This window comes from Physeter macrocephalus, chromosome 16, assembly GCF_002837175.3.
Source record: "Physeter macrocephalus isolate SW-GA chromosome 16, ASM283717v5, whole genome shotgun sequence".
Taxonomy (NCBI): Eukaryota; Metazoa; Chordata; class Mammalia; order Artiodactyla; family Physeteridae; genus Physeter; species Physeter macrocephalus.
The window spans coordinates 103,618,011-103,638,960 of record NC_041229.1 but is presented as its reverse complement, the minus strand read 5'-3'; the positions used below and the strand labels follow the sequence as shown (position 1 = coordinate 103,638,960).

General features: G+C 63.4%; 1 protein-coding gene across 2 annotated transcripts; it reads right to left on the bottom strand.

Moving 5' to 3' along the window:
* Positions 1-1,383: 1,383 nt before the first annotated feature.
* Positions 1,384-20,844, bottom strand: GRK2 (G protein-coupled receptor kinase 2). Of its 2 annotated transcripts, none has more exons than XM_028501523.2 (21): positions 20,636-20,844; positions 10,302-10,378; positions 8,341-8,414; positions 8,108-8,209; positions 7,946-8,020; positions 7,759-7,820; positions 6,919-6,970; positions 6,593-6,684; positions 6,203-6,302; positions 6,039-6,117; positions 5,820-5,950; positions 5,511-5,605; positions 5,331-5,438; positions 5,058-5,124; positions 4,649-4,749; positions 3,981-4,047; positions 3,805-3,900; positions 3,404-3,566; positions 3,106-3,242; positions 2,749-2,859; positions 1,384-2,665 (listed from the first exon to the last, which is right to left on the bottom strand). In XM_028501523.2, exons 1-21 carry the CDS (start codon positions 20,746-20,748, stop codon positions 2,501-2,503), a joined length of 2,067 nt encoding a protein of 688 aa, XP_028357324.1. In that variant the 5' UTR covers positions 20,749-20,844; the 3' UTR covers positions 1,384-2,500. The 2 variants fall into 2 exon arrangements, with proteins under 2 accessions (XP_028357324.1, XP_023989164.1); XM_024133396.3 differs by having other exon boundaries at positions 2,749-2,862; positions 20,636-20,842.
* Between the last annotated feature and the right edge of the window lie 106 nt (positions 20,845-20,950).

The window sequence follows — 20,950 nt, the reverse complement described above, 5'->3', positions numbered from 1 at the left end:
TGTCTTCTCAACCCTCTCCCGGGGCCCCTGTTGTCCCTCCCCGACTCCCAGTCGGGCTTCTCCCAGCTGAAAGCCTGTCTGTTCCCACTGTCACCCTGATGCCACCTCCAGGACCACATTTCAGCTCCCTCAGGGACACCTCTGTGCCCGATGTCCCATGCAATCCATCAGCAGGTTCCAAACCAGATGCAGCCACATTCACCCTCTTCTCTTCCGGCCAGCTCTGCTCCCTGGCTGTTGTGACTGAGTGATAGCACGGGCCTCCTGCTGTGCCATGTTGGACCCCACCCCCCCACCTCTGTCTCGTCCCCAGGTCCCGCCCATCCCACTGGGCCACGTTCTTCCCATCTGACCCCTTTGCATCTCTTCCTTTACCACCACCAACATCATTATGACATCTCTTCCCTGGACAGAATCAGTGGCCCTTCACCCGTCTCCCTGCCTCCTGTCCTTCACCTCCTTCCACACATCCTGCACGTGGTAACGAGCAACTGGTTCTACAGCCAGCTCTCATCACCCAGCCCGTCCAGAGCCTTCAAGGACTCCCCAGAGCCTGTCCAGGTTCAGACTGCATCTCCGTTGCCATCTTCGTCGTGCAGTCACTAAGTGCCCCTGGGCTCTGGGGTGGGTTCAGCCTGGCATTCAGGGCCTCCCAGGCCTGGCTCCTTCCCATAGTGCTCCTGCCAACCCGAGCCGCTCCCGACTGCCAGGCCCTTCCCTGCATCGGAAATGCATCCCCTCCTCCTCCACCCCAGTGCTGGAGGCCCAGCTCAAAAGCCATTTCCTCAGAGACTCCGTGGAGCCGAGTCCTTGCCAGCAGAGTCCTGCATGGAGCGGGCAGCAGCGACATCACCCGTGGGGACCCGGACGGCAGGGACTTGGGGAGAAGAAAGTTGAACAGAGCCTCTGGCTACATGAGGCCTGGTGCTGGGGTATCCCTCAGGCTCAGGCTTCAGGGACCTCTACTGGAGGCTGCACAGCAAGGCCAGAGGTGAAACCAAAGCCAGAGAAGGCTAAGGCCAGAGCCTGCGGTGTGGCCCCAAGGGCAGAGGTGCTTATCTGTCCACAGGGGTGTCCTCAGCACGGGTCCTGGAGGGCCAGGTGGGCTCGGTCAGTCCAAACGTGACACCAAGCACCAAACGGCAGGCACCTCCTCCTGCCTCCCTGGCAGTGGGCGGAAGACCCCCTCTGCTCCCGCAGGGTGGGAGGGGCGGAGTGGGAGCCCCGCCCTGCCCCAGGGTGCTTGGGCCTGGGCTGGCTGTGGATGCCTGCTGTGGAGGTGGAGCGGACCTGGCACCACTAAGACCCTCCCTCCTCAGGCCCCAGCCCCCTGGAGACTGAAAATGACCATCGGGCACAAAAGAGTCTGACACAGCTAAGGAGTCAGGCACCATTTTTTATAAAAACGCGTATATCATTTTTCACTCTTTAAAATCACATTCAAAAATCGGCAAAGAAACGCCCCGGGGGGGTGAGTAGATGGGAGGGGAGGGCCCGCTGACCCAGCCCCGGGGGAGAGGGCGAGACACCACACACGGCAGCGACTGGCATGAGGGGGCATGCTGCGGGCGAGGTGGCGCCCTGTGGGCAGTGGCACTGACGGGACACGGGGCTCTGGGGCTGGACGGCCGGGGGCGCGCGCGGAGCGGCCTGGCGTGGGGAGGGCTGCCCCACCCGGCCCCCTCTCACTGTGCTGCCCGGCCAGCCCAGGCCAGCCCCCTGTGGTCCTGGGCAGAAGAGGCCCTGCCCAGCCCAGGGAAGGGGGGCTCGGGGCCAGGCGAGGCCAGCGTGGCACAATCCACAGGTGCCTTTCTGTGGTCCCTGAGCCTGAGCGCTTGGAGTGGGAAGAAGAGGGGGCTTCGGTGAGGGCAGCAGCAGCCGCTGCCAACGCCACCCTCCTGGCCAAGCCCCGTGGTGTCCGGGGAAGGCGGGAACGGGGGACGCTTCCCAAGAAAGGGTGCAGGAGCCTAAGTCACGTGGGAGGCCCTGGGGTCACGGAGACAACGGGCCCCCTTGTCTACCGACTAGCCGGAGGGCGGGTCAGTGCAGGGCTGTGTCCCTGTGACAGGAGGGGCCGCGGTGGGAAAATTCAAGTAGCATCCCTGCCCTGCGGCCTCCCCTGGGCTGGGGAACGCCGGGCCACCCAGCTGGGCTGTGGGCACAGAGCTGGAGGTGGCCCAACTGCACGTGGCACCATCCCTGGGGAAGGGGCAGGAGGGCCGCTGGGGGCGGTTGCTCTCCCTGCACGGGAGGACACCGGGGGTGGGCGGCCCCGGGGACGGGGCCGAGGCTGGCTGGACGGTGGCTGGGTGGGCGGCAGCGGGAGCCAAGGCAAGCGGGCCCCTCCCTGGAGGCTGGGGCCACAGGAAATCACAATAATTACAAAATAAAACCTTTTCCGCTTGGCGGGAAAACAAATAATAAAAATTCAACAAAATAAATTAGAGGTTTATAAAAGGCGGGCGGGCAGGAGGGCGGCCGGGCGGGTGGCGGCAGCAGGTCAGAGGCCGTTGGCGCTGCCGCGCTGCACCAGCGGCACCTTGCTCAGCTCCACGACGGGCGAGCGCGGCTTGTTCTTCATCTTGGGCACCCGCTGCACCAGCTGCTGGGCCTCGCGGTAGGCGTCACGCAGCTCCTTCTTCCACTGCACCAGCTCGGGGTCGCTCTGCACACACCCCGAGGTCTGTCAGGGGGGCCCGAAGGCCGCTCTGTCCCCGCCCCCGCCCACCGCCCCGGGCCCCCACTCACGTCGCACTGCAGGACAAACTGCTTGCCGCCGCGGATCTTGAGAAGGAGGCACTTTCGCTCCTTGATCTGTGTCTCCTCCACCGACTGGATCTCCTCCATGGTCAGCAGGCTCTGCTGCAGGGCAGGGAGCAGGCAGTGAAGGCACGGGACAGGACCCGCCAGCCGCCAACCCCAGGGGCTCCCGGCCCCGGCCCCGGCCCCGGCCCGCTCCTTACCGGGGCCTCTCCACCGACTGGATCTCCTCCATGGTCAGCAGGCTCTGCTGCAGGGCAGGGAGCAGGCAGTGAAGGCACGGGACAGAACCCGCCAGCCGCCAACCCCAGGGGCTCCCGGCCCCGGCCCCGGCCCGCTCCTTACCGGGGCTTCGCCCTCGCCCCGCCACTCGAGCCTGTTGGGGAACAGGTAGAAGTACCGCCGCTGCCACTGGGTCAGGAAGGGGTTGCCCATCTTGGACATGTAGCCGTGCATGATGCAGTCCTTGCCCAGGGCGTAGTCTGATGCAAGAGAGTAAGAGAGGGGGACTCAGCCAGGCCCGCTCCGCCCGGGCTTGAATCCTAGGTCGGCTGCTCTCTGGCTGTGACCTTGGCTGAAACCTGAGCCTGTTTCCGATCTTTAAAGCGGGCACCGGGCGCCCACGGCAGCCGCCGACCCTCACCTTCCTCGTGGCCCAGCTGCTTGTTTTTGGTTTTCTTGCGAGCCTCCAGCCGGTCTGTTTCAGCATTGATGGTGTCGAAGACAGTCTCTGCCACCTCCTGCTGCCACCGCTCCGAGATGGTGAGGGGGAAGTTGCGGTAGAGCTCCTGGTCGCTGTCCAGTAACTTCACCGCAGGGACAGGGAAGAGACATCCATCAGCCACAGGCCTGCCTGGCCGCAAGGCCCCGGGGCAGGGTGGTCCGGTCCAACCGCCGCCCCCAGGGATGTTTGGGGAGGAGAAGCCTGAGGCCCAACAGGCAGACGGGGCTGGCATGGGGGTCTCACGTGGCAGAGGAGGGAGGAGGACGCCAGCCGGGCTGGGCTTAGAGCTCAGGGCTGAGAGGCCAGGCAAGGCCCAGTACCTTGATTCCTTTTGTGTCCTCCTCATCAAAGGAGCCAATGTCGAAGGCATCTGCCGCATTCACCTCCCCTCGCGGGGGCATTAGCGGGGGAGGGTACTGCAGCGGAACGGGCTGAGCATCAGCACGGGGCCGGGGCTGCAGAGGGCCCCACCCGGCCCCGGCCTCCAGGCTGTTACCTTCTGCAGGAAAACCATCTGCCAGTCCAGGGAACGGAAGAAGGGGCTCTCCTTCACTTCCTGGGCCCTGTAAGGAGAGCGGGTCATCGGGGCTCGGCACCACCCAGGCCGGGGGGCGCGAAGCCCGGGCTGTGGGACAGGTGGCCCAGGTTAACTCCTGGTTCAGCCACTCTCTGGCTCTGCGACCTTGGGCAAGTTCCTTAAACCTCAGCCGGTTTCCCCATCTCTAAAACGGGGAGAACAGCAGTTCCCACATCGTAGGGCTGGCGTGAGTTTTAATATTGTGTATCTTGCAACATCATGCCCAGCGCTTAGTAAATGTTTAATAAACATAAAAAGCTGCTGTCCTCATCATCTGTGTTACAAGGCCCCTCGGGAAGCTGGTCCACACCCACCTCCAGCAGCTGCAACGCAGGCAGCCCTCCCCCTGACAACACTGGGCAGGGCTGGCCACGCCCCAGCTTGTGAACTCTTCAAAGGAGGCTGGGACCATGGAGGAGGCTCCAGTGACAGGACACAGGCCTTGTCTTCTTAGGGGCACAGGCAGAGGCTCAGGCAGGCTGGCCCAGCAGCCCACTGCAGAGGCCTGGACACAGCAGCGTGGACACCACCCAGGGCCCGGCAGGGAGGGAAGGCCTGGGACAATGGCCCTGCTCTCAGGCACTCACCCTCGGCCGAGGCAGCCTAGCCTCCTGTTGACGTCCCTCTGTAGCAGCCCCTCCAGCAAGGAGCGGAGCTCGGGGGAGAAGGAGTCGGGCAGCTCCACAGCCTGCAGGGAGGAGTGGGGGGACGTTGGCAGAGGCCCGGGCCCCATCCCAGCTCTGGGGCTGCTGAGGCTGCTTGGGGCAGGGGCGGGAGGGTCCAGGCCCCCAGCAGAGGGAGCGCTTCCTAACTGGCCCCTAGCAGGCATCTCTGCTCTGACGACAGAGAGAGGAGAGCCTACCGGGAAGGAGGCCAGAGTGGGGTTAAGCGGCTGGAGATGGCTGCTGGCGGGTGAGACCCTGATGCCCGCAGGAGACCCCAGCCTCACTGTGGCCCCCCCCCCATGGACTCCGCCCAGCCTCCTCCTCCACGCACCATGGTCAATGTCATTCTGTCGATCTCATGCTTGTCTTTGGTCTTGTGCTGCCGGAAAGGGCTATGCCTGGGCAAGAAAGGCCGAAGTCCAAGGTCAGAGGACAGGAATGGGGAAACTGAGGCAGGCAGCATGAACGATCCTTGCCAAAGCCAGGGATGGTGCCACCCCTAATGCCCGGGCAGCAGTGGGCCCCCCAACCCCCCGCCTCCTTCCTGGCCTGGGGAAGAGCCTGTCTCTGTCCTGTCCCACCTGCCCTGGGATGGCCCACTCACCCTCGCAGCAGCTTGAAGAGCATGCAGCCCAGGGAGAACCAGTCGGCGCTGCTATCGTAGGCCACGCCCTTCTGCAGAACCTCGGGGGCCATGTACCCGTGGGTGCCCCTGTGGGAGCGAGGAGGCCATGAGTGGGTCCGGTGGAGGGTGCGGGAAGGGAGAGGGGGCTGGGGCACTCACACGCTGGCGTGGGGCTTCTTCTTGGAAAAGTCGCAGGCCAGGCCCAGGTCTGAGATGCGCACGTGGCCGTGCTCGTCCAGCAGGATGTTGGCCGGCTGCGGAGGAAGCCCAGTGAGCCGTCCCCCGAGCAGCTCAGGACGGGGCCCGACCAAGCAAGACGCCAGCTGGGGTGCTGTCTTTGCTCTAGAGGGTATGGGTGTCCAGGGACAGGGCCCTGGGTGGGGGGCGCGCAGGCGAGGAGCCGGGCCGGGCCGGGCCGGTCTTGGGAACGGGGGCAGCCCGTGCTGGGAGGAGGGCGGGGCGCCTCACCTTCAGGTCCCGGTAGACGACAAAGCGGTTGTGCATGTGCTCCAGGCCCAGGATGATCTCGGCCGCATAGAAGCGCATGTCGGCCTCGGAGAAGACCCCGTGCTGGGACAGGTGGTAGTGCAGGTCCCCGCCTGAGGGAAGCAGCCGAGCAGGGGGGTGCTCAGCTCCCACCCTGGCCCCCAGCCCCGAGGTCCACCTGGGGCCGGGCCGGGCACTCACCGTTCATGAGATCCAGGATGAAGCTGAGCTTGTCTGGCGTGTGGAATGCGTACGACATGCAGACGATGAACGGGCAGTCCTAGGGAGGGGTGGAAGAGGAGGTCAGCAGAAGCTGTGCCAGGTTCGGAGCCAAAGGCCGAGCTGGTGGCCAGCTGCCCGCTCACCCCGGTGCTGACGAGGGAGAGCATGATGCGCTCGTTCAGGGCCAGCGTCTCCCCTTGCTTCATCTTGATGCGCTTCTTGTCCAGACACTTCATGGCATACCTGCGGGGGAGGGGCTGGTTGGTAAGGCGGTCTGCTGGCACCTGCAGTGCAGGGCCCCAGGGGCGAGGTGGGGTGGGCAGTCCTCAGGGCCCTTGTGGGAAAGACTAGACACCACGACAAGCGTATGACACACAGAGACAGAGAGAGGGCAGAAGTGCTGGCGGGCCGGGGCTCCAGGGGCCACGGCGGGTACCAGAGCAAGAAGCGTGTGTGGCCCTCTGCGGACACCTGCCCGTTCAGGGCACCCCTCCGTGGCCCTCCTCTCCCTCAGGCATGCCGCCAGCGCTCACATCTTGCCCGTGTCGGCCTTCCGGCACCCGTAGACCTCGCCGAAGCCCCCTCGCCCGATGATGCGGTGCACGCTGAAGTCGTTCATGGTCAGCTGCGGGGACGGCAGCAGCAACGGGGTCACTGCAGGCTGCCTGGGCCCCGCCCCGGGGCCACCGTTGCCACGTGCTTCCCTGCCTTGAGCTGTCCCCGCTGGGCTCCTGCACCAACCCCACAGCCAGCCCCTGGGCGTTGAAGGGTCGACTCCCCCGGCCTCCCCGGCCCCGGCCCAGCCCTGGGGCCCGGGTCCCTGGGGAGACGGCTCTCCACGCCCACCCAGCCCACTCACGTGGATGTTGAGCTCCACATTCTTCCACTGGCAAAATCGTGTGAATTTATCGCTGCGAGAGAAGAAACCAGGCTCAGTTGAGCCTTAGAAAGTGAGTGAAATGATGCTGGGGTGAGCCGGCCTCACCCACGACCATCCCCGGGGCTCCCCAGCCTCAGTGCCCTCTTCTGGGGTTGCCCAGGCAGACTGCCAGCCCCAGCTGCCCCCAGCCCCCGCAGTGCTGGCGCTGCTGTCTGTCTGTGGGTTCCTGCCGGGATGAGCTAAGCTTAGAGGTGAGGTCTTCCAGTCTGACCCCGACCTCCTGCTACCACATCCACAACAGTGCTTACCCCATCCCTGCTTGCATACGTCCAGTGACACACCACTTATTCCCTGCGAAGCCCCCACTCCACGACTAGGCAGCTGGGGCATTAAGAAAGCTGTTCCCTGCATGGACCCGAAATCTCCCTACAACTCCCACGCACCACGAAGGCACAGTGGGCAGCGGGGTGGGCAGTGTGTCCTCTCGTGCCCATCCCGACCACCGGCCTGATGCTTCTCAACCCCAACGGGCCCAGCAAGGGGCCAGACGGCCCACGGGAGGGAAGACGCATGGGTGGTCCCTCGCTCCCTTTCGGGCCTCCCTGGACAGGTTTGGAGGTGCCTGGTGCTGAGAAGGGTGGGGCGGGAGTGTCGGGGAGGTGACGGCCTCTTAGGAGCCCCCGCGCTGGCGTGCAGACAGCCCCAGGGGCCCGCGCGTTGGGGACTAAAGCAGGCTGGCTTCTCTCCTCCGCGCCATCCACACCCCTTCTCAGAGCGGCCCTTCCCCACCTTCTGCTACCGCCCACACCCCGCTCTCACCTCTCAATGAATTTCTGGAACACATCTCCTCGGAGGTTCTGACAAATCTCTTCGATGTATGGCTAAAGGAGGAAGCGGGAGGTTGGTGGCTGAGCCAGAGCGGGAGCCGACCAGGCTCTGGGACCTGTGCTGCCCAAGGGGGACCCCGGCTGGGCTGGGCGGCAGCGGGGAAAAGCCCAGCACACACCTGGAAGAGATCCGGAGGCACCTGCTTCTTCACCAGATGGCCCTGGACGTGCTCGATGGCACTTTTTGAGAAGGGCTGGGGAAGAGAGAGGTGTGTTCTTTCTCCACGGGTCTGTCCCTCCCGTCCCCACGCCCATGCCGGCACGCGGGCCCGGGCACTCACGTGTGAGCAGGCCAGCAGCTCCTTCATGATGTAGGTGTCAAAGATCTCCCGGCTGCAGGCCAGGCGCTCGTCCTCCGTCTCCAGCTTCTCGTATTTCTTGATCTAGAGGACAAGATCCCCACAGGTGAGCTTTGGCCCAGCGGGCCGCAGGGGTGTCTTACAGATTCAGCGAAAGCAGCCCAAGCCCTGCCCCTTTCTCCACGCACAGCAGGGCCAGGCTAGCCCAGCCTCACCCCCTCGTAGAACTCCACCAAGGGCTTGGCCTCCTCCAGGTGCTTCAGGCAGAAGTCTCGGAAGAGCAGGTACCCTGAAAGCAAGCATTGTGCATCACGCCGAGCCACGCACCCCGCAGAGGCCTGCCCATCGTGGAGGGTGGGGTGGGCTTGGGGCTTCCTGGACAGAACTGGCCAAGGAGGTGGCAGAGGTGATCTCTGCCCCAGGCAGAGGCTGGGCAAGGTGGCCTCGGAGGCTGTCGCCAACTGAAGATTCTTGGATTCGGGGTCGGGGCGCCTGCATCTCTAACCCTCTCAGAATCTGCTTCCTCAGATGGTGGCTGGAAAGTGACAGATGCCCTGGTGAGGCAGAGGTGGGGAGTAGACCCTGGCGCCCGGGTCCCCCACCCTCTCACTGCAGTCTGGGGCCTGCAGCTCCTCAAGGAGGGCGACACACCCGCAGGTCAGGCTGTGCAGGGGCAGTGAGATCCACCCGGCCCAGGCCAGGGCTGCTGCGTGGGGGCAGGAAGGCAGCCTCCGGGCGGCGGGGTGTCCCTCTCCCTGGGCCTTACACCCCCTTCCGTCATCTGGCTGATTCTCACGGCAGCCACGAGAAACAGGCAGACAGGGGGGGCAGGTCCAGCTGGGGAAACCGAGGCTCAGGGAGACCTGTCAGGCAGGCAGTGTGTGGCAGCTTGAGTAGAACTCAGGGCCCTTCTGTCCAGTGGCAGGTCCTGGGAAGGACAGGCCCGAGAGTGTGGCCTTGGTACAGGGGGCCTCAAAGGGCATGGGCCTCTGGGGAAGGGAAGAGGTGAGACGGGCTGCAGGAAGGGCTCACGGGAGACCTTGCGTGGGCTAGGCCTCATCCTCCCCAGGGATGGGGGCCGGAAGCCTGGCGCCAGAGCAGCCCTGGAGGGCAAAGCAGAAGGGTGGTCTCTACTCCCTCCAGCCCAACATGGGTGACCAGGCTCAAGCTGGGTGGCTTTCCACACCTCTTGGGGGCACCGTCCCCACTGCCTGGGCACCTCTGCCAGAGCTCGCGGCCAGCACTTCTGGTAAGGGAAGACTGGCCTTTCGATAGTGTGCCTTTAGTGACCTGTGACCAGGGCCTCCCAGTGGGCCAGGGGCTTTCACTGCCACCGCCTCACCTGGCCCTCCAACAGTCTTGGGCAGCGGGACTCCTGAGTCCTAGCTCCCAGGTGAGACTCAGAGAGGTGAAGCAATGTGCCAGGTCACACAGCACAGGCAGGGGACCCACACTACGTGCTTCCCGACACACTGACTCGCTAAGCCTGACCTCCAACGCCCGATCCTGCCAGGCCGGGCCACTCCCATTTCAGAGCAGGATCCCGTTCTCCCTCCGGAGCTGTGTGTGGCCGAAGCCTGCTTCCCTGAGCCCCGCCTCACCCTTCCCTGCGTGCCAGGTCCGTGGGCTGGACCCACGATGCCTCTAAGACACGGGCACTGAGGACGAGGAACGGAGGGGCCGGCCAAAGCAGGCTGCTCACAAAGAGGGCCCGTGGGGGTGGGGTGGGGGTGGGGGGCGACCACAGCCCGGCGGGCGCCACAGGAAGGGCCCCGCCCCTTCCTGTCAGTTCTACCAACGGCCCGGCCCGAGCAGCTGTGCCTGCACCAAGGGGAAGCTGCAACTCTCAAAAACAAACCCCAAAGGAGGAACTTCCCTGGCGGCCCTGGGAGACTGCTGGCCCCGCCCCTTCAGGGGGCTCCGGGGCCGACGGCCAGGGGCTGGGAGGGCACTGCGTCACCGCCCTGCTGCCACTGGGGGGGCTCGCTGGCTGCCCTGCCCCCTGCCCCGGTGGCTGGGAGGCCAAACCTCCTGGGAGAGGGGAGCACAGTCCAGCTGGCTGGGATGGGGGCAGGAAGGCGGCCCCGGCGCCCTCCTGCCCACACCCCCCACCGGGCCTGGGCAGCTGGACGAGCAGCAGAAACCCCAGGACCGGCAGAGTCCCCACCGCACTCACCCAGCTTCTGGGAGAAGATCTTCTCGAAGGTCACCTCACCCCGGTCCTCCAGGTACTTCTGCATGACGCTGCGGATGCTGAAAGACACAGGGGCCGGGGTGACCTGGAGCCCCCAAGGCTCCTGTCAGGTCTGCTGGCCCAGCTTCCCTGGAAGGTCGCTGCTTCCTCTCCCAGAATCCAGAGTGGAGGGCACTGCTGGTGGGTGTCATCGCTCCCTCCGAGAAGGCAGCCACCCCTGTTGGACCTGACCGTGGCCACACCAGAGGCACCTGAGCAGTCCTGTGCCTGCCTACCAAGGCCCTGTCCCCCAAAGCTAGGGTGACCAGCAGGTGGCTGCTCAGGAGCCGGGTCCCAGCGCTGCCTCGTCTGGCTTTAGGAACTTGGCCAAACCTCAGAAGCCAGGACTCACCCATCAGCAAATGATGGGTCACGAAAATATGGCCCATCCTGACAATGGGATACTACTTGGCCAGGAAATGGAGTGAAGCGCTGGCGTACGTGTGCGTCACAGTATGGATAAACCTAAGGGTATTCTGCTACGTGAACAGACAGTCACAAAAGGCCACATGTTATACGATTCCATTTATACCACCTGTCCAGACAGGCAAATCTACAGACAGAAAGCAGGTTAGTGAGTGTCAGGCTAGAGAAGAAAAGGGGAATAACTTCTAATGGGCACAGGGTTTCTTTATAAGGTGATGGAAATGTTCTGGAATCAGGTAGTGGTGAAGGTTGCACAACACAGTAAATGTACTAAAGTCCACTGAATTGTACACTTTAACATGATGAATTTTATGTTATGTGAATTATATCTCAGTATTGAAAAAGAAAAGCCAAGCCTCAGCTCCCGTGTCCCTGATACGCGAAGTAAAAACCCCTGCCCCTGGGTTGCCTGGGAGGGCAGCAGAGCAGAGGCCGCTGTTGTGACCACGGAAGCCCAAGCCCCCACTCCCCGCCCCTGGCTATCTCCCCCCACTGCCGAGCGCTGTCTGGGAAAGCCACACCTGGCCACGCTTCACGCCTCAGTCACCTCTTGCTGTCCCTTCCTCTCCTTTCCTGGGCCACCTGCAGTTCCGCCCTGTCAACCAGCTGTGGTCCCATTTGGACCTCACTAGCCTGGGCTCCAGCTGCCCATACTGAGGGCCGTGCTGGGCAGTCAGGCCTGAGCCCGTGCGATGCTCACAGGCCTCAGGATACGTGGGGCTGCCAGCAGGCCACGGATGAAGAGGACTCTGTGTGCCCACCTCTCTGTATGCCCGCACCCCTGCTGGAGCCCAGCACAGGGCCCTGCTGCCCATCACCTAGTGGAAGGTGCCGTGCAACACTGCCCCCCCCAAGCAGGCCCTCCCAGTCCTGCACCGGTGGTTCTGTGACATCAGATAGCATGAGACAAAGCCTGAGCAGGGCCCCGTCACCTGGAGGAGACTCAGGCAGGAAAGAATGTTCCGCGTCATTGGGAGAGGCCGTGTGGAGAAGGCAGAACCTCACTGCGTTCCTCAAATGCCAACAGGATGTCACCAGGTGGCAAAGCCCAGGGCAGCTGGGTGGGCATGGGGGCAGGCAGGGAAGGCCCGGCCAGGGAGGAGCCACGGGGCAGGCAGGGGGCTCAGCAGACAACGCTTGGGAAGCTCGGTCCAGGGCGGCAGGCGAGCGGACAGAGTCTGCTGGGGGCACACACGGGAGGCAGCCCAGGTAGCTGATGACACGGGGCCAGGGAGGAGGGGAAGAAACAAGGTGGGGTAGGAGCAGGCTCGTCTGTTGGATGGATGGATGGAAGGACAGAAAAAGAGCTGAAGAGGCCAGCTGGGGGTCTTGAGGCCCTGGGCCCCATCAGAGAGGGGGCCTGAGGAGAGAAGGCTCCAGGCAGGGCCAGTGCAGCCAGCAGACGCCGCCCAACCCCTGGCCTGGGCTCGCAGGCGGGGCGACTCCTGCCCTGTCCTGCTTAGCACTTTCCTTCTCAGGTGGTCTGGGTGGAGGCCCAGGCCCTGGCCCTCCCGGGCCCTTGTCCGCATTCGGGCCACGCAAGACAACATGGGAGCATGCAGAGCCGGCATGGGCAGTCCTGGAGCTGTGACCCCTCCCCCCAGACGCTCGGAGATGCTGCGACCTCCTCCGAAAACTGTCTCCAACAGGAAGAAGGGTGCCGATGACCTGGACAGCCCTCCTGTGTCCCCATCCTGTGTCTCCAGCCGACAAGAGAAGAGCCCCACCTGAGGGCTAGCGGCCCAGTGGCCCTGCACTACCACGTCAGAGCCGGTTCCCTCCCGGAAAGTGAGGACGCCCTCCACAACCACAGGGACTCCAAGGCCGGGACGTGGCCCTCAGCCACGCTGGCACACCCTCCCCTCCTGGGGGCCACACACCTGCTCACGTCCACCAGCCACCGTCAAGGACACATCTCCCTGGCCCCGGGGGACTCCCAGGGACTCAGGAGATGAGACCAGCCCCCAAGTCCCTCGTGCACTTCACACACATCAGAAGCTAAAAAATCTGTGACACTGAGCAAGACACAGCCCCCGCCCTGGGGCCTGCAGACTGGAGACAGGGAGCCCAGGGAGTCTGTGGGGCGCAGTCTGTGCCTATCTCTCAGGGCTCCCAGCTCTGCGAGGGACAGCCTGGGGCCTCCCGTTTGGACAGGGAAACAGGCCAGGGGGTGTGCTGGGTGGAGCACAGCGGGGTGGGCCCAGTCCAAGGTAGCAAAGGCTCGGCAGGGTCACGAGACCAGGCAGCCGGGAGGTAGGGGTGTGGAGCCCGGGGACGCTGCGAGGGCCAGATTTCTCCTGGGAGGTGGACAAAGCAATAAAGAGGGAAGAAATATCACAAAACGTCGATCTTCCATGGGGTCAGAGGGAACGTCCAGACAGGAAGATGCGGGTGACAGGCAGGGTGACTCCGGCCTGTCAGATGACCCCCCCGGGGCAGCTGGGCGTGGCCCCTGCAATAGTCACTGGGAAGCCCCCTACCCCTGAACCAGCAAGACTGGCACCAGCTCAGCCAAGGCGGCACGATGGGAATGCCCAGCCCAGAGCAGTGCCGCCACTTCCCGCCGCGGGCTGGTGGGCTGGATGTGCAAAGGCCGGGAAAAGCGCTCGCAGAGGGCCTGCCCGCGAGACAGCGGAGCCGGCGGCTCCTCTCCAGGCGTGGTACCCGGCGCAGGCCTTCTGCCCTCCTGGGGGCTCTGCCACCGGCTCGGCCCAGGGCGCGGAGGAAAGGCCCAGGCTCCGTGCCGCTCAGAGGCCAGACCCTGCCTCCCTCGGAAGGCTGCACAGGGTGGATGGCCACAGCATTCTTCCCAGCCCGCAGCACTTCCACTTTCTTCCTTAAAAAGAAAAAAATGTTTTCTAAATAAAATAAACACCACCCCCCCAACCAAACATGAGGTCAGACTCAGCGGAGTCCTTGAAGGAGAGGGCCCCAAGGCCGCAACGTTAGGGTTTCCTGTCCATTCTCATGGGACTGGGGCCCAGGGAGCTGGCAGGTTAGACAAGTGTGTTATGGGGGATGCTCCCGCCAGGGTGGCAAATACAGGCTGGCACAGGAGGCGGTGGCGGCCTCCTGGGCTGGGTCACCTTCATCTCCTACCCCCTCTCCCTGATACTGGCGGAGTCTGAGTGGCGACGGGCCCAGAGCAGCATTCCTGTCCCCGCCCAGGTCAACAACTCTGATATCCAGGAGCACGTGGTCCCCAGATGGACTCCAGGTTGTCCGGAGAGCCCAGTATCTGCACCTCCCCGCCCCAGCCCCAGCCCCGGCCCCCGACGGACCCAGCCCCTCCGGGGAACAGCCTCAGTGGCCTTTGTTGCTGCAGTCGGACCGGTACCCAGGCCTGGGCTCCAAATGGCCCTCCCCACCTCCCTCCCTGAGACCAGGCCAAGTCACAGACTTTAAATGTCCAGTTTCCCCACTTGTAAAATGAGGATGTCAACAAATGCTGAATCGCCAACACTGAGCTGGCCACTGAAAAAGGCGGAAAGGACACAGCAAGAGGAGAATGCAGCCCTGCTGCGAGGGCCGTCAGCTCCCTCCCTCTCCTGAAGGGGGCGCTCCTGCTGGAACCCCCAGCACGCGCCTCCTTCTGGAATGTGATCAGAAGCTCCCCAGTCTTGCTGGGGTCTCAGGCCCACACCTGCCGTGTCCTCAGAGGGTGGGGCTCTGACTGGCGAGCCCGCCCAGCGGCTGGGCCCACGAGCGCCCTGAGCCTGAGCGGCTGCCACTCCACTCTGCTCAGACCAGCCTCACCTCACGCGCTCGTGCCACACAGCCTGGGGGCCCCAGTGGGCAGAGCCCGATACCTGCCCTGCCAAAGGAGCAAGGGCCCCCTGGCAGGAGCTGCCCGGCCCCGCTGCCCGACAGCCAGGGCTGCTCACCCCAGCTGCTCTGAGGAGCAGACCCAGCCTGACACCAGGGGAGAGAGCACTTCCGCCCTCCCAGCCCAGAGCGCGGGCTGGGGTGATGGGACGGCAGGGAGGGGGTAAGGGCTGAGGGGGAGGACTTCCGGCACCTTCCGGCACCACATGGTTCAAAGGGAAAGCTAAGTCCTTCACTCTGTGGCACACGGGCCTCACAGATGACACCCACTCAGGGTCACAAACAGTAGCTTGTATGGACCGGGAGGGACCGCAGGGTCAGAAGCAAACACACTCATCTTTCTTTTTTTTTTTTTTTTTTGCGGTACGCGGGCCTCTCACTGTTGTGGCCTCTCCCGTTGCGGAGCACAGGCTCCGGATGCGCAGGCTCGGCGGCCACGGCTCACGGGCCCAGCCGCTCCGCGGCACGTGGGATCTTCCCGGACCGGGGCACGAACCCGCGTCCCCTGCATCAGCAGGCGGACCCTCAACCACTGCGCCACCAGGGAAGCCCCATACACACTCATCTTGATGGTGAGGAAATTGAGGCCAGAAGAATCTGAGTAGCTCACCCGGAGTCCCAACCAAGTTAGTGGCAAGAAAATATCCAGCCCTCCCTGAGAAAGGGCCTCCCACCAGGCAAGGGCCTACCCCAGCCTCTGCCGGAGAGCTGGGTGCAGAGTCCCAGGGGACCCCGGACTCTTGCCCTGCCTGCCTTGCCCTCCACCCACTGCCAGTGACTGCGGGAGCCCAGCAGGCTGGGGGCAGCCTTGGCTGGCACCTGCCCGGCCAAGGGCCATGGCTCCTATGCTCCCGTGTGACAGCAATGCCAGGGCCACGAAACCTCAGGACGGTGCAAGCTGGCCCGGGGACTCCGGGCCTGGCGGGTCTGGTGTAGCCATGCCGGGAACCGTCACGCTCTGGGAGACGACGACGGTTAAGCCAGCAGATCAAAGGCTGTAGCCGCGGCTGGGGTGCTCCTCCGTGGCATTTCCAGGAAACCTGGCACCGAGGTGGCAGCAGCACGAGGAAGTCCCCTGGGGCTTCTTATTAATATTCCTCAGTGACTCTCCCTGGGGCTGACAACATCCTCTGAGCTCGAGAACAGGGCCACACACTAAATGGGAAAGACCAACCCTAAGAGCCAACTCTGGAGCAAGTCCCGGGCCAGGGAAGAGAAGATGCCAGCACGGGGCACCACACACGAGCCCACCACGAATGTCCGCAGCGGCCCAGGCTCCCCAGGGCACGGTGGCCACAAAGCGACGGCTTGCAGGATGTGCGGGAACAGGCACTCCGGCGGCCTTGTCACACATCACGACTTCTACACCCCGCAATTCACTGCTGCCATCACCCCAGAACAAAGCCAGGACAACTTCCAGGGCTCCCTGCCCTGCAGCTCCCAGAAAGGGGGCCATCCCCGACCCCAAACCCAGAATGGCCTCCAGAGTCAGAGAACTCCCCGCTCAGAGAACAAAGCTGCCAACAGAGTCACACCCGAAGACCCACTTCTGAAACCCCGCTCTTTGGCCCGCGGAGACGCTACCCTCCCTGTCAGCAGCGATGCAGAGAGGGCAGGTTATTGTTTTAGAAAAGGCTGCAGCCAAACTCCTCATTTTTAGTACTCCTGTTTGAAACAGATTAGTGAGAACTCGAGTGTGACTCTGGCTTATGTGTCCGGCAGAGGACACTGGCCCCTCGGGGCCACAGGAACAAAGGGCAGGTGTGCTGGAGGCTGTGCGTTCCTCAAAGACTCTCACGTGCTCGTGGCTTCTGCTGTCTGTTCTGAGGCGGGAGCGTAGTATCCTGGAAGCACCAGCCGTGTGCACGCAGCCCGACCCCACCGGCCCCCAAGCGCTCGGCCCCCCTGCAGAGCCTCCCTGGGTGCCCGGGGCAGGCAGGAAACACCGCTGCAGAGCCTGCCTACACCTGATGTCACCGGGAGTTTACTACTAGGAATTAATCGTGCATGAATAGGACACATTTTTCCTGGGTTGACAGAGCCCAGATTCCCCGACACATGGATTCCAACCTGTCATGCTCACGCGCCCTTCAAATCCTTTTACTGAGGGAACAGCAGGCGGGCGAGCAACTTAATGGCAAAAATGTGAAACCCCATGATCTGGAAAGGAGAACAGATGGGAAAAGATGTCCCGGAGACCCATTCCTGGGGAACGCGGGGGCTTCAAAGGCCCAGAGGGAATGACTGCCCAAAAGAGGATCTTGTTTTGTGGGGGGAGGCGGGGGCGGAGAACGCTGCTACTGGAGTGGAAAGTTCTGGGTAAGGGATAAAGGCTGAAAACAGCAAGGTTTCTCTTGGTGATGCAGAACTGGAAGGAGAAGGAAGGGAGAAAACCACTCCCTGCACCTCTTCCCTCTACAAATCAAGGGCAGGAAGTCCTGGGAGCAAAGAGTTAACAGGAACGAAGAAGCAGCAGAGGAAGAGCTGCGGGTCTGGGAGACGGGGAAGCCAGAAAAGGGCAGGAAGTAGGAAATCCACGGTGGGGGAGGGACCAGGAAAGGAAGAGCCGAGAGAATGGGAGGCTGCAAGAGGCACCCGGCTCTGACATCTGCCGCAGGGGCTGCCACTGTCACCAGGGAGGGCAGGGACATCTCCTGGGACCGCCCAGGCCGGTCTCCTCCGCCAGGAGCCCAGAGATTAATTACACGAGGCCTCCGTGGTCACATGAAGCAAATGACGCTAATTGCAGGACTGCTGCCGCTGCCGGGAAAGCGAGACAGCGGCTCCTTCAGGGAGAGGCCCAGACCACAGACCCCCGAGGGCCGAAGGAGCGGAGAGCTCACCGGTGAAGGGCAGCCTCTCATTTTACCGAGGTGGAAACGGAGGCAGGCTGGGCCAGCATAAGGGACGTGCTGGGGCCCATGTGAGCTGGGACTGCGGTGGGATTAGAAGCCAGTCTCCTGATTCCAGCTGCACAGCTGCCTCCCTCCATGAGAAGCGCGAGAAATGGGTCTGTTTCCTCGGGTTCTATAGGGTGACAGAAGGGAAGGCCCCCGTGCCAACTCAGAGTGGCACTGTGCCCAACAGCTCCTGTTCTGCAGCGCTCAGAAGTCAGAGCTATGATGCCAGCCCCAGCTCCCAGCCAAGCCACAACCCGGGCACCAGCCGCAGGGAGGCTGCCAAGAGGGACCACCCCAAGGTGGGAACGACTCCAAATGGCACCTTGTCATAGACAAACCGCGGCCTTCGTCCCTGGCCCTGACCTCGCGGGTGAGGGGAAGACGTGACCCCAGGCGTGGAGCCGTCTCCTCCGTGCACTAGCTTTGCCAGAGCGGCTCAGCTCTGTCCCAGCCGACGGCGAGGGGCTGGGCCCTGATGGTGCTGGGGCTGCCCTTGTGCTTCCGGGCCAGGGGTGCCAGCTGGCACATTCCACAAAACAAGGACCGGGCTGAGAGCAGAGGTACAGAGAAGTGTGTGGAAGAAACGATGCATAGCAGGGACAGAGCACTTGGGAGTCCAGAGACCCCAAGTTCAAGTGCACCTTGCCTCTGTGACCAAGTCTCTTCCCCTCTCCCAGCCTCAGTTGCTTCAACTATTAAGTGGGAAAATACCACCTGCCATGCCTGTTTCCCACAGTCATGAAAAGGATAAAATGGAGTAAAAAGCGCTTTGCAAACTGGGAAGTGCCAGGCAGACGTAAGATACAGTCATAATGATCTTCAGGGCAGGAGACATCTGACCCAGGGGGTGGGCGAAGCATAAAGCAAAGGGTGGCATATCCTCCGAGGTGGGAGGCCTGGATTCCTAGGCCCTTCCCCAGCCTTAGCTCACTAACAGTCACGGCTAGGGCCTCTAGTCCATCTCACAGGTGTGGGCAATCCGCCCAGTGCGGCACCGCCAGACGGTGACCCTACCTGAGAACCCATGACACCTGGCTCTCGGTCTCCTGCTGTGTTCCCCTAAAACTCACAGCTCACCTGGTTTCAGACACTATACACAGTCCTGATGTTTCTTGAGCAACTACTACATGCAAGGCATGGCCTTACCAACCTCACAGGTTGGTTTTTGGATCGACTGAGATGACAAAGGTCAAAAATAAATAATTATAATTTCCACCATTACTCTTATCACCACCATCAATATCACGGATGTAAAGGGGACAGGAAAAGAGGAACATCTTGTTGCTCACGGTTCTAACACCTGCAGAGCCAACCCAAGGCGGGGCCCCATCAGGAGCAATGCATTCTGAAGCGAGATTACCCAAATGCAGAGAGTTCCAGAAAAGGCCCCGCCTCATACTTTGCAGAAGTCCAACCTGCCAGAGGGTGTTGAGGCCAAGGCCACCAAGGAGAGCCGCCGTGAGACCCAGAGGGTGACTCCCCCATTTCCTCCCTCGTGGCTTTGTCATTTCTGAACCCATTTTTGTTCTAACTGTCGCCGCTCCCTGGACAGCCCACGGCTGACAGTCAGTCTGGTTCCCGTTTTGAGAAATCTGATTGCAAATGTCTTAGAAAAAAAGGGCCCTAACGGCCTTTTCAAAACACAGGCCAATTTTCCTCTCCCAGGCCTGGTGTTCAGTCAATCTGAAACCCAGAGAACGGGTCACAGAGGAAGGCACCAGAGACGTGGGCACCGTACCCCCTCCCCGCCGCCGCAGCCTTGGGCCCCGCTTCAAACACTCAGGATGCTACAGAACCACAGTCCTTACTTCACACCATCCACATTTCACAGATGAGAAAACCGAGGCCCAGAAATGGGAAGGGACTTGCCCAAAGTCACATGATAAGACCAGGAGAGCTAGGACTGGCCCAGGCTCCTGGGCTGGCAGGGCACCAGCATGGCAACTCTCAGGCAGGGATGGAGGAGCTTCTGGGGCTGGCCTCACCACGCAGCATGAGACATCGTGGTGGCCACATGGCTCCTGTAGATGCAGGATGGCCAGGCCCCCCTGGCTCAGGCCACAGTGGTGGACACAGTGTGGAACCAGAAGCCGGAAGCCCCGATCTGGTGGCCAGCCACCACCCTGGATGCCGGTGACACTGGGCAGGCCACTCACCTCTGGGCCTTCAGCTTCCCCACCTGTTCCACGGGGACAAAACCACACCTGACCTACCCGCCCATGGGCTGCTGTGAGGCTCAGGCAATGGGAAAATACTCTAGAAGCCGTAAAACGCTGGACAGCCTCAGCTATTGTCCGTATCCTGTCCACTCCTGTGCCCAAATCCTGAACAGCTGAAACTCGGCTATCAGGTGCAATGATAGCAGTTACCTCACAGAGAGGTGGCAGCTGTGGTCCAGCAGCTGCAGGGGTGCTGGGACGTCCCCTGGCAAACAGCACCCACGGGGCACCACAGGCGGGCCTCACCAGAGGACAGATTCGAGGGGAGAGGGACTGAGGGATGTGGCGCACCCCATACCCCGCTCCCACGCTACCCCGGCCCCAAAACACTCTCAATCCCCACCCCAGGCCAGTGACCCGCCAGAAGAATGGGGAAGATCCGGGAAGACTTGTCTGCCCCAAACCTCACAGAAGTGCCACCCGAGGGGGGCCAGGGGCAGGGGTGGTGGAACCCCAAGGCGGGGATGCTGAGAGTAGGGGCGGCGAAAGGATGGGCGATATAGTCAGGCCAGGCAGATGGGCAGGCAGAGGAGGGGACTCCACGGGACCCGGGGCCACCCGGAGGAGGAGGAAGGGGAGCACGGGGGCCCTGGGGGAGAAGGCAAGAGCGAGGGGCTGGCGGAGAAGGGGACCAGACGGAGTGTGTGAAGGGAAAGGCGGCAGAGTAGGGCAGGGGCACTGAGCGGGTCGGGGAGCCAGTGCAACTGGAAAGCCCCGGCGTTGGGGCGCTCCGGGTTCAGGTGCACAGGGCCTGGGGCGCAGGGGTCCGGTCAGGGCTGCGGGACGCGGAGAGCTGGCGGGGCGGAGAGGGTCTCGGGGCCAGTGCCCGGGTGGTCTGGGGCTGCGGGGTCGGGGCTCGGGGAGCGGGGCCGAGGGGCCGGCGGGCCGGGGCCGGCGCCCGCCTCACCTGGGCTCGGGCAGCAGGATCTTCTTGCTGGCGCGCGCGGCCGGCGTGGCCTTGCTCTTCTCCATGGCCATCAGGTAGCTCACATCGGCCAGCACCGCCTCCAGGTCCGCCATCTTGGCGGCGGCGGCGGCCTCTCCCGCCGCTCGGCTCCGCTCCGCTCGGCGCGCTCGGCCCGGCCCGGCCGCTCCGTCGGCCTCGGGCGCCGCCGCCTGCCTGGCCCCGCTGGGCGCCCGCGGCTCCGCTCGCCGCGGCTCACAGGCGGCGCCGCCCCATGGCGCCGGCTCAGGCCCGGCCCCGGCTCGCTCGGCTCCCGCC